The sequence below is a fragment of the Physella acuta genome, unplaced genomic scaffold (genome assembly GCF_028476545.2).
Source record: "Physella acuta isolate Inbredline_101_S28 unplaced genomic scaffold, ASM2847654v3 ptg000117l, whole genome shotgun sequence".
Lineage (NCBI taxonomy): Eukaryota > Metazoa > Mollusca > Gastropoda > Physidae > Physella > Physella acuta.
Window position 1 is genome coordinate 469828 of NW_026731637.1, and position 12459 is coordinate 482286.

The window sequence follows — 12459 nt, forward strand, 5'->3', positions numbered from 1 at the left end:
TTATTTTTTTAATTAGTTTTTAATGAGTTTGTTTTAATTAGTTTGTTTTTAATTATTTTTTAATTAGTTTGAATTTTTTATTTTTAATTATTTTTTTATTACTTTTTAATTAGTTTAATTTTATTTTTTAATTTTTATTTTTTAATTTTTATTATTTTTTAATTTTAATAAATTTTAATTAATTTTAATTTGTTTTAATTTGTTTGGTTTGTTTGTTTGATTGTTTGTATGTTTAAAAATATCAAGTAACGCTAACGTGTACAAAAATAGAAGTTCTTTGTGTAGGTCCCAACAACCATTAACGACATCTGGTACACATTAACGCAAACGTCAAAGATTTTCGACCTCCAGCGAAGTTTTCCGAGGTTGAGTTTTTTGACAGGTGCCGCGCAGTGATGAATGTCTTTTCTCGCTCGGCTTGATAGCCGACCATGTTTATGACCGCAGGTGCGGGTTCACACCGTGTATTGGTACGGGAGCACGTCTCTGGAATTTCGCTTGTCTTACACGAAGGGGAAGTAGAATGTCTTTGTCGGGTAAACGTAATGACTTTACCATTCCGACAGGGTTGGGTGAAGGGGGAGCAAGTGGGCGAAGGGGGAAATACTCCAACACCTCGGTGAGGTGGGTGAGCAGGTGGGTGAAGGTGGAACAGGAGCAAAGGATATATAGTAAAATAGGTTTCTTGTATAAGGTGTATTACTAGAATCAAAATCAACCATTTAAAACGATGGATCCGAGATGGAAACATCCCTTTACGGCTCTGATCGCTGGACCTACTGGGAGTGGTAAAACGGTATTTGTTAAAACGTTTTTATCCCAGGTGTCAGGGATGATGAATCCTGCACCTGAGGAAATTTATTATTGTTACGGGGAGTGGCAGCCTTTGTTTGATACCATGAAGAACGTTCAGTTTGTGGAAGGTCTTCCTGACTTAGAAAATGGATCAATGGGTGATGGAAAACGTCGACGTCTAGTCGTCATCGATGATTTGATGGCGGAAACAGAGGAGCGAATTACAAAATTGTTTACGAAAGGGAGTCACGATCGTAATATTAGTGTCATGTATATTGTCCAAAACCTATTCGGAAAAAATAAAGAACAAAGAACCATCAGTCTCAATTTACCTTTACATCGTGTTGTTCAAGAACCCTAGAGACGGTTCACAAATTACAAATTTGGCAAAACAAATGTACCCAGGTCGCGTTTCGTATGTCCAGGAAAGTTTTAAAGGAAAGTTTGTTGATCGACCTTCGACAGGAAACACCGGGTAATCTGAGATTACGCAGTTGTATCTTTTCTTACGAGCAGCAAGTTGTTTACGTGCCAAAATAAAGCAACCATGTCTGAGTCGTTAAAACGACAAGGTGAAATGTTAAGGTTTTTGGCTCGGGCAAAACCACCCGCCGTGAAAGCAGTTGTCGAAAATGCTTCGCCACAACTCGTAAAAACGTTATGCGAGTGCTGTCACAATGTCTTAAAAGGCAACGTTCTCCTCACACCGGCTCAGAAGAGACGTTTGCGTCGTCACAAAGTGAACTTGAGACAACTTACCAAAAAGAAATTAACCGTCAAAAGACGAAAGCAAATTTTACAGACCGGCGGTTTCATAGGTGCGTTACTCGGACCAGTCCTTGGTGTGCTTAAATGTGTCTTGGGATTTTAAGGATGGCCCGGAAAATGCTTTTAATGGATCCTAGTATATTAGAGTCTATGCAACAAAAACCCTATGTAGCACCCGACACACTCAACGATAGTCTACGCCACTTGGATATGCAACTGGAACATATCTTAAATAGGGAAGATTTGTCACCACATGACAAAGTGAAACAATATCAAAAGACACTACAGCTCCACACGACACGACTTAGTGATTATAGAATCCTAGGATTAGTCGATGTGAAACCACCCACCGTGAATACCCCAACGACCGAGGTTGAAAAACCACAAGAAAACATAACGAAACCTAAAAAACAAACGATAGACATAAAAGACTCTGAAACTAAAACAAAATTCGTCTCGCCTGACTCTAAAATTCACCCATCTAAGAAAAAGAAGACACACGTAGAAAAAACACCACCCTCGAAACGTACCAGAAGTAAGAAAACTAAAACAAGCACTATCAAATGGGACGAGTGGGAAAAAACCAAATACTAAAAAGACATTACTATGATCCTAGTAGACCAGGTGCCTACGGCGGTGTGTTTAAGCACCCTGAAATTGGAAGTAAAAAAAATTAAAGAATGGCTAAGTCATCAGGATACCTACACGTTACATAAACCCCTTCGGTGACGCTTTCAGAGGCGCACCACCATCACCGGTGGGATAAATCAGCAGTTTCAAGCTGATCTCATAGATATGCGCATGTTACGAAAGGAAAATAACGGTGTTTCTTACCTAGTGACCTGCATCGATGTGTTTAGCAAATTCGCCTGGGCGATTCCGATAAAGAAATAAACAGGTTAGGCTCTAGTGGAGGCCGTACGTAAAATATTTACGACTAGAAAACCTATAAATTTTCAAACAACCAAAGGTAATGAATTTGTCAACAAGACATTTTTAAAGTTTCTTAAAACGGAAGGCGTCCATTTCTTTACCAGTGAGAATTAAGATATTAAGGCGGCTATATTTGAGAGATTCAATCGCACATTAAAAGAAAAAATGTGGCGGTACTTTACAAAAACAAATCGTCTTCGTTACATCGATGTAGTAGACGACTTGATCACCAACTATAACCACTCGTACCATAGGAGTATTCGTATGGCCCATGTGAATGTTAATTTGACTAATCAAGAAAGGGTGTGGAATACTTTATACGAGCCAGGGGACATTACTTATCGAAAAGTATTTAACGAAGGTGATCGTGTACGGATCGGACAAAGCCGAAACACGTTTAAAAAGGGTTATACCCCTTCGTGGACGGAAGAACTGTTTACGGTGAGCCGAGTTAACGCAACAACACCCGTAACGTACGTCTTGAAAGATGATTCGGGTGAAGCATTGAAAGGCTCGTTTTACAAAGAGGAACTTCAGAAAGTGGGGGACAATAAAGTGTACCGCATCGAACAAATTATACAAGAAAGAAAGGGTGTCGGTGGTAAAGAGTATTTAGTCAAGTGGCTCAGTTATAACCCTTCATTCAACAGTTGGATTTCAGCTAGAGACATTTCGAAATATAAAGACTAAGGATGGAGGAAACAGTAAAAAGCCTAAGTCTGGATGAGACCGTGGTGGAAGAAACGCTCAGATCTTCGATGGGGTCGAGGTGAAACCCAGATCCACCACATCTTCTATCGGTTCGACCATTTCGAGTTGGTTCGGTAGACTAAGGACACGACCGGAAATCGTTTTCATGTCTCAAATGATGGTTATATTTGTCGTCATTGCTTTTTCACTATTTAATCTGACGCGTGGAACGGTTGACGACAAGGAGGGAAAACTTTAGGTCGTGTTGTTATCCAGCTGTCTCGGATATATTTTACCTAACTCAACCATTGCAAGGAGCAAAGCTTTGCAATGAGTTTTTATGTGACCCTGCCTAGCAATACATCACCAAATGTATTTCCAGACAATGACGCTGGTCATTTTTTCATTAAATTACCACAGACTATTGATGTGAGTTTACACTTCGAGGTTGGTCTGGTCGAGATTCAAATGCCGAATGCATTTTGTATGCTTAGAGAACATGAAGTTTGGCTTCAGTATCATTCAATCAAAGAAGGTGAAGACGTTAACCTTTTTCTATTTGGATTACGACATTCCAAATACCAAAACATAGACCTGCTTGTCAACGCTATAAAAAAAACTATTAAAAAGATATGTACATGAACGAAAAGTGGAAATTATAACTTCAAACTGTAACAAGGGATTTAAGAAAGTTGTTTTAAAAGTAATTGCGTCGGGGATAGAAAGGACCGTCCGTGACTGGTTGACAGTCTGTATGATTGTTCCTGTTAAAGTTACAGAAAAACATCTCGCTGAAGACGAAGTAAAAACAGTTTTCGTCTATTGTGATCTCGTAGAAGCGAGACCGGTTGGAGATGTAATGGTCCCTTTGCTTCGGACCGTACCGATCGTTGAGAAGAAACCAAGTTCTGTTTTTCGTATTTACGACAAACCCCACTACATCCCCCTAAACCGATTTTCATTCGACACTGTGGAAATACTTTTATGCGACGAGTTGGGACAAACGCTCTCATTCACAAGTGGAACGTCAGTGTCGACACTCCATTTTAGAACACGTAAACATTTCGATCTTGAATAACTCACACCATGGTGAAACACACGCTTTTACATCGAAACCCTAAATTGTACGAGGATTTTTACTGTAACCAGTACGGTGATGGTTTACCCGTTTTTATCGGTGGACGAAATCAGAGAGGACACGGTATTGGTAGTTTCTTTAGTGGTCTAGGTCGAATGGCCCTCCCTTGGTTAAAGACGGGAGGTAAGGCTTTACTCAGAGAAGGTGTTAGTACCGGGTTGCAAGTTGCAAACGACGCATTAGCGGGAAGAGACGTTGGAGAATCGTTCAAAGAACACGTCAAGGAAGCTGGACATCGTTTATTACAAGGCGCCGTTGATCACCTGGGACAAAACCAATCAGGAAGCGGGTTGAGAAGAAAGCGTGGGCTCTCGAGACCACCAGGTGAACCCTTCGAACAACAGATAAAACTAGCACACAGATCAAGTCACAAACATTTGAAGGCGTGTGCTAAGACTAAGAAGAAGCATCCCAAGTATTCAGATATATTTGCTTAACCATGGCTCTTATTCACCCGAGTTCATGTGAGTGCTTACATTCTGGATTGGATTTACTTAGTACACCCCCGACACAAACTGCCGTCGAGGAGGGTCAATTTATTGAAATACATCCCCTGGCATCCTTGGCACAAGGTGCACCTATAGAATTTGCAATTTCTGGCAACAGTGAAGACTATCTCGATTTGTTTAATACTTATTTACACGTGCGCGCTAAAGTGACCTTAGCGAATGGTGATTCAATACCAGCGGACGCTGATGTCGCAACCGTCAATTATTTCTTGCACAGTTTATTTTCACACGTGGATATTTCTCTAAACGATACGCTAATTACTGCTGGTGAGAACACCTATCCGTATCGCGCCTATCTGGAGACTACGTTAAATTACGGGGAAGAGGCCAAGAATGGGTCTCTATCGGCCGCTCTTTATGCGAGGGACATAGCCTATTACTTCGAGGAGTTCAAAGATGACAATAATGACGGGTATAGGATTCGCCGCACCACCGCTGCTGAAAGTCATGAGATCGATATGATGGGACGTATACACTCTGACATTTTCGCCCAAGATCGGTATATGTTAAATGGTGTTGACATTAAAATTAATCTAACCCCCACAAAAGATAGTTTTACTCTCTTGACAGCAGAGCCAAACAAGGGATATAAAACGGTTATAAAGTACGCAACATTGGTGGTTAGAAAGGCCAGACTTAACCCCGCCATTTCTATCGCACACGAAAAGGCATTAACGACAATAAATGCAATTATACCCTTTTGAAACGCGTTGTTATAAAGACCTTTGCTATACCGAAAGGCATGTTGAGTCACAACCAAGACAATTTGTATATGAGTCAAACACCCACCCGTTTAGTGATCGGTCTAGTCGCCTCTACAGCCTTTAATGGAAGTTACATGAAAAACCCCTTCAATTTTCAACATTTTCACTTGACGTATTTAAATGTAAGCGTTGATGGCCGCTCGTTATCGGGAAAACCACTGGTCATGGACTTTGATAAGAAACAAGCCATTAGAGCGTTTTTCAATAGTAACATCGCTCTTGGTATGGTTGGAAAAGATGCTGGGAATGGGATAGATTATAAAAACTTTAAGAACGGGTATACCTTATTTACTTTTGATTAAAGCCCTAGTCTTTTGGATGGTGAACAATTTGAATTGGCTAAATCTGGACCTGTTTCTATTGAACTTAAATTTTCACAAGTTACAGCTGACCCGATTCAAGTTATTGTGTATGCTGAGCTTGATTCGGGGTTAGAAATTTCGAAAACGAGGCAAGTGCTGACAGATTACACCGCCTAAATGTGAGCGGCTGGAGTGTGTTAATCTGTTATTATTATTATTCGTAACTTAGAAGGCGAATGTATCGTTTCGTTTCATGTCGTAAATTGTTCGTAGTTTTTAGTTGTGTAGTCCCGTATTATGGCGCCGCTGTCTTACTGTTTATGTCCCTGTTTACAGCTAGTTTGTATATATTTCGTTTATATTGTTGTCAAGGTTTATATTAAGTGTCTTTTTATATAATTCTGTTGCATGTTTCGTGGCGTTTGGTTTGTTATCTGTGAATTAGGGACTATTTGTTTACGTGTAGTGTGTGAGGTGTGTGAAAGTCGATTTCCGGCTTGATGATTCTGTCCTTTTGTGTGTGCTGAAGTGACGAGGTAAGGTCGAAGGCGTTCCTTTTACCATCAAGTCAGAAGAACATCATCTAGCTCTTATCATTTTGTGTATTTGTTCGTTGCAAACCTGGTAAGTTAGAAACATATTTATTTTTATTTTGCTGTTTATTTTTCATTGCTGGCCATAAGCTTTTTTCTGTGGCTGTTTTCTTACCGCCATTGTGGTTTTGTCAAACCATGTGGACTCAGATTCTGAGTTTTATTATATTATTATGTTTATTATGTTATTTTGTTACTTTGTTTTATCCCTTGGGCTTGTGTTAAGCCAGGGATAATGCTTATTTATACTTGGCCCACAGTTATGGTTTACTCCTGGCTGTTGGGTTAAGTGGTACACATATTTTATTGGTTGTATCCCTTGGGCTGGTGTTAAGCCAGGGATAAAGTTATTTTAGACTTGACCCGCAGTTATGGTTTACTCCTGGCTGTTGGGTTAAGTAGTGGAGTTATTGTTGCCTGACTCACTGTTACGGTTCATTCCTGACTGTCGGGTTTGGTTATGTTACTTGTAAGTTGTTTATACTTTTTTAAAGCCATTATAGTTGACTTACACTTCCTGTGGTGATCTTTGTTGATCCCCAAGAGAGTGTTTGGTTCATTCTAAGTCACTAGGGATGTGCACATGACATTAATAGATTTTATATTACGTGAGCCTTTTGTTAGGCTGGTAACTGTCTGTTGAGCTAGTAGTTTGGAGCTCAGTTTCCTGGTAATATTCCAGGAGTGTGTTCTGTGTGAACTACCTGCAGGCTGTTGAGATGTGATCCAGTCAGCCTGTGTTTAATACTTTGTATATAATTTTTTTATGTTAATTAATGTGTCATTTTTTTTCCTTTTCTAGGACGTAGTCCGAAATCGGGTGTTTTGTTGTATATAAATTGTTTTGTTTAGATCTGAATCTAGATTCTAGTTGTTTATGTAAGTTTTGGTTCCATATTTTTGTTAAATAAATTGTATTATATTGTTAAAGCTTTTTTTGTTTTTATCATTTAGACTAAGGTTAGGTTATTAACCAGTCTGGGTTTAGCCGGGCTTGCACTGACCGGGCAGTTAGTTAGATAAGCCTAGAAGGGTAGATTTTAGGTAACCCCCCCCCCCCCCTAGCAGGGCTTACATAAATCACCCTATAAAAGAAAATGAATACAAGAGAACTACAAAGTATACTGGCCGCGGATTTATTTGTGCAACGCACAACTTTCTTTGCTGTTTTAGCGTGTGATCAGTTACCCGAACGTCTCGATAGAATGAAGCAAGCGGCGTTCATTATAAATTTGGATTCGTCCGCGGACGCAGGGAGTCATTGGGTTGGTCTATTTTTCAACGGTCTATCGCAATTTACTTATTTCGATAGTTTTGGATTACCACCTCGGCAGCCAGCCATTTTGTCTTTTATAAAAAATAATTCAAACAGACCACTCGTTTACAATTCAAAAGTGTTACAAGATATTCTAACCAACAGTTGTGGTTTATATGCAGCTTATTTTGTTTTGAAGAAAGCTCGCGGTGCAAATTTAAAAGATATATTACAACCCTTTTCGGCGTCAGCGAATCGTCAATATATTAACGATCGTATTATAACACGTTTGACACTTGAAATTATTGGAACTAATTATAAAAGATTATTTTAAGATGTCTACTGAAGATTGGATACTTGTGGCCAGAGGTAACAATAAAGTGACGGAAATACGAACGACGAATCACACCGGATTTAAATTGGCGATTGTCAGCCAATTCATGAACAAAAACACTTTAAATCTTAGAGATCTTATAGATGGGACCGATGTTAATTTTCCTACAGATTCTGGTGCTACTATGAGTCGTCTGTTTTGAGCGCTTGTTAAGTTTATAGCATGATATTTTAAAAGCCTTTGATGACTTGAAAAACATTAATAAATAAATAAATAAAATATAAGAAGACTTTTGTTCTAATTTTAGTGTGTGTGAATGTGTGTACGTGTATCTCAAAAAAGGTCTAGCCAGAAAACCTAAAAACAAGGTAATGAAAAAACCCTAGCGCCTACGTTAAGTGTGGCGCCAGCGTGTCTCGTGCTGGCCAGGTGGTATTCAGATAAACGCCGTATAAACTTCGCGGAGACGTAATTACTTTTACAGCTGCGTGAGGAAGAACAAAGAAAGTTGGTTTATAAATAACCCTAGCGCTGCGGGGGAGACAACCCATGTGGAAATGGTAAAGTCATTACGTTTACCCGACAAAGACATTCCACTTCCCCTTCGTGTAAGACAAGCGAAATTCCAGAGACGTGCTCACGTACCAATACACGGTGTGAACCCACGCCTGCGGTCATAAACATGGTCGGCTATCAAGCCGAGCGAGGAAAGCCATTCATCACTGCGCGGCACCTGTCAAAAAACTCAACCTCGGGAAAACTTCGCTGGAGGTCGAAAATCTTTGATGTTTGCGTTAATGTGTACCAGATGTTGTTAATGGTTGTTGAGACCTACACGAAGAACTTCTATTTTTGTACTCGATTATTTTAAACATACAAACAATCAAATCAACAAACCAAACAAATTAAAACAAATTAAAATTAATTAAAATTAAAAAATAATAAAAATTTAAAAATTTAGATAATTTCAGCCAGCCTGTTAACAGCCTAGAAAGTAGCAAGAAATACAGTGGTGAGAGAAGAAGCTCAATTATCTTATTTAACTATTTTATAAAATGACTTTGTGGGTCTCTCTCAAGATCTTGATCAACCGACGCTAAAACAAAAGATGTAACTGTCCAACTCTAGTTTACCAGACTGGTATTACTGATAATATATTGACATCCACTCTTCTCTGCCTTAGATGCCCCTATTGGTTGTAATATAATCACTTAATCACATTTTAAGGAATGTGTTACATGTAATATTACGTTTTAATGCAATTATAAGCTATACCAGTGTATGATTATTTAAAACCTCATGTAAAAATTAAGATTATAAAATTACTAAAATTGGACGACAAGAAGAGCTTTCAAAAACATTTTTAAAAATATATAACATAATACTTGGTGTACATAATAAGCTATAAATTTATTAGAACAAAGCACTCAGAATTGAAAATTTTATTCATTACCCCAACATACAAAGAAATAGACTAACTTGGATTTTCTTCAGTTTCTCTTCCTCCAATTTCTTCTTTAACTTCCCAACAGCATTCTTTTTGGAGTTATTCACTTCTGCAATAGTTGCAAGACACAATATTTTTTTTTTAATTTATGTGAAATAAATGACAGAAAAAAAAGTTTTTAAAAAGCTTTACCTTTATACAGTGTTGCTATCTTATTTTTAAGACTATCATTTTCTTGCTGAAGTTTTTCAATATCGGTTGAAAAGTTGTGCTTAAGAATCTCAGACTGGAAAAAATATGCATTATATTCTTGACATAAAACTTCTCATTTATAATATGAAGATATGTATAACTTTAGTTAAAATGTAAAAAGAAGAATAATTTGTAAATAATCTAAGGCCAAGAAATTAAAATTGGTCACATAATTGTTATATTTTATTAAAGTGTAATATCCCCCTTTGCAGTTCAGACTAATTAAATGTAACATTATGTAAATAAAAGACCAAACTAGTAATTAGACTTACATTTTCCACTTCAACTTTGAAGCGACTCATCAGTTCTTTTATTTCAATCTCAAACATGGTTCTCTCCTTTTCAAAGTCTGACAACTGCTCCTCAGCGATTTGCCTGGCCAGTGTTTCACTGTCAGCTTTAGCTAGGGCCAACTGAAGCTGAGCATTAATGGAGACCCTGCAATGTCCAACACTTCTGTCTCTCAAACACCTGCACATATCTAAACCTACACTTATTTACTAAGTAAGCAAAAGTGAGCAAATTTTGATTAGAGTTTAAAATGTTTTTAAAAAATGATGTTTCTTCTTCAAAGTGTGAAATCTAAAATTGAGTATTGGCCTACCCAGCTTGAAAACACTGATGAGGTTCATTATTTGCCTTGTGAAATATTAAAGAACATCATTACATTAAATCTAATTACATTCTTTTACTGCCATCAAGAATGGTAAGTCGGCCGGACCCGATAAAATCCCACTTAAAACAGACGCATCTGCAAAAAAATAAGTCCCTACTAATTCAAAACTAGGATATAAATCTACCAAAGAAAGGTGACCTTTCTCAATGTAAAAATCGGAGAGGATTCTTGCTATTATCTGTCGAGAATTATGCTTAAGAGACTGAAGAGGGCCTTGGATCAGAACAGGCAGGTTTATTCACTATACACTCAGTCAACTGAGTGGCAATCGCTCTCTACAATTTTGACAGAGATATCGTTTGGGAAGTTGATAGGATCCCTCCGAAATTCAACATCACCCAGCTGCTATACGAAGACTCAAATTGCCACATTATTCCCAACAACAAGTTAACTAGCCCTTTTCCAGTGAAAACCGGAGTGCAGTAAGGCTGCACACTTCCACCAATGATCTTTTTAATAGTCGTTGAATGGATTATGAAAAGAAAAACCTCAGACAAAAAGGCAGTTATTTAGTGAATTCTCATTGAACAGCCCAGGACCTAGATTTTGCGGATGACATCAGCCTGCTCTCATTTCAACAACAGCAAAGCAAAATCAGTGAAGAAATCAGGCTTAAAGCTCAACTGGGAAAAAAACAGAGGCAATGACAGTTGACAGCAAAAAGGAGCTCACACTTAAGGACATGTACGCATACAACACACTCCGCAACAGAGTTTCTTCCAGACATCTCTTCGGGGGGGCTAGCCCCCCCCCCCCCCCCCCCCCCGAAAATTTTTTACCGCCCCCCCCCCCCCCCGAACGAAATGAAATTTATATAATTTATATTGAAAATATATACTTTTAACAGTGTCCGCCCCCCCCGAAGAAAGTCTACCGCCACCCCCCCCCCCCCCCGAAAATTTCAAGTGCCCCCCGGAGAAAAAAGTGTGGAAGAAACACTACTCCGCAAACTCTGGACGTCAAGTTCTCCAAAATAAGACTGTTCAATAGCAATGAGAAATCTGTTCTCCTAAGTGGTTCTGAGACGGAGAGAATAACACAAACTAACCACAATAAACTTCAGACTTTTTATTAACGGATGCCTTCATCGCATATTGAACATCAGGTGGCCTGAAAAATTACCGATGCCGAATTGTGGAGAAAAACTGGGCACAAAAAAACTTTAGACAAAGAAATACAAAAGCACCAATGGAGAAGTAATGGACACATCTTGCTGAAAAGAAACTAGCAACATCACTAGACGGTCACTAAACTGGAATCTCGAAGTAAAGAGGGACGTAGGTAGGCCAAAGCAAGCCCTTACAGGGATGGGGTGGCTAATAACCAACTCTAATCAACATTTAAGGACTATCAACTATCGGGTGTCAGTGAAACCGTGACTAAACTCACGTTGTTTAAACCCTAGCCTTAATCTAGATTTTTTTTAAATCATAACTTTAATAAAAAAAAAAATAATGGATCTATTCATTAAAAATTCTCGGTTTTTCACTGGCCATTGTGAAAAACTTATCAGTAAAGGACCATGACAAAAAACCAGACCCCACATTCAAAAATATATTTTTTATCTTTTAAAAACACCGATTTCGGACTACCCCTTCATATACTGACGTCACATGTGACCTACTCCACTCTACTTCACCTGCCCTGTGTCCCGCCAAGTCTCAGACAACATGTTTTTATCGTTTAAAAAAAAACTATTCCAGCCGAGCATGTCTCTGACCACACTATACCTTCATATGCTTAGGACAAAGAAACAGATCTAGATCTATAAATAACTTTCTTGGCCACCTGATATTTAGATCTATAAATAAATAGATAACTTTCTTGGACAGATTGTAGAGCTAGAGAAATTTATTGTAAAACTAAATGAAAAAGACAGTTGAAAATTTATATAAGTGTTGCAACGTAATAAAAACAGCAAACGGATGTATTGTTAAACATATGGCCGACAGAAAATTAGCTTTTGAATGGGCCACAAAGTCTATGATGGAAGTTGCCATTTT

General features: G+C 38.4%; 1 protein-coding gene across 1 annotated transcript in view; it reads right to left on the reverse strand.

The window, feature by feature from the left end:
• LOC131934756 (rho-associated protein kinase 2-like) overlaps positions 1–12459 on the reverse strand; it is a 49020-nt gene that overhangs the window by 7662 nt on the left and 28899 nt on the right. The window contains exons 9-11 of the mRNA XM_059290870.1: positions 10053–10251; positions 9721–9814; positions 9561–9637 (exon numbers count right to left, since the gene is read on the reverse strand). Coding sequence (XP_059146853.1) covers positions 9561–9637; positions 9721–9814; positions 10053–10251 — 370 coding nt within the window. The remainder of the gene's footprint in view (positions 1–9560; positions 9638–9720; positions 9815–10052; positions 10252–12459) is intronic.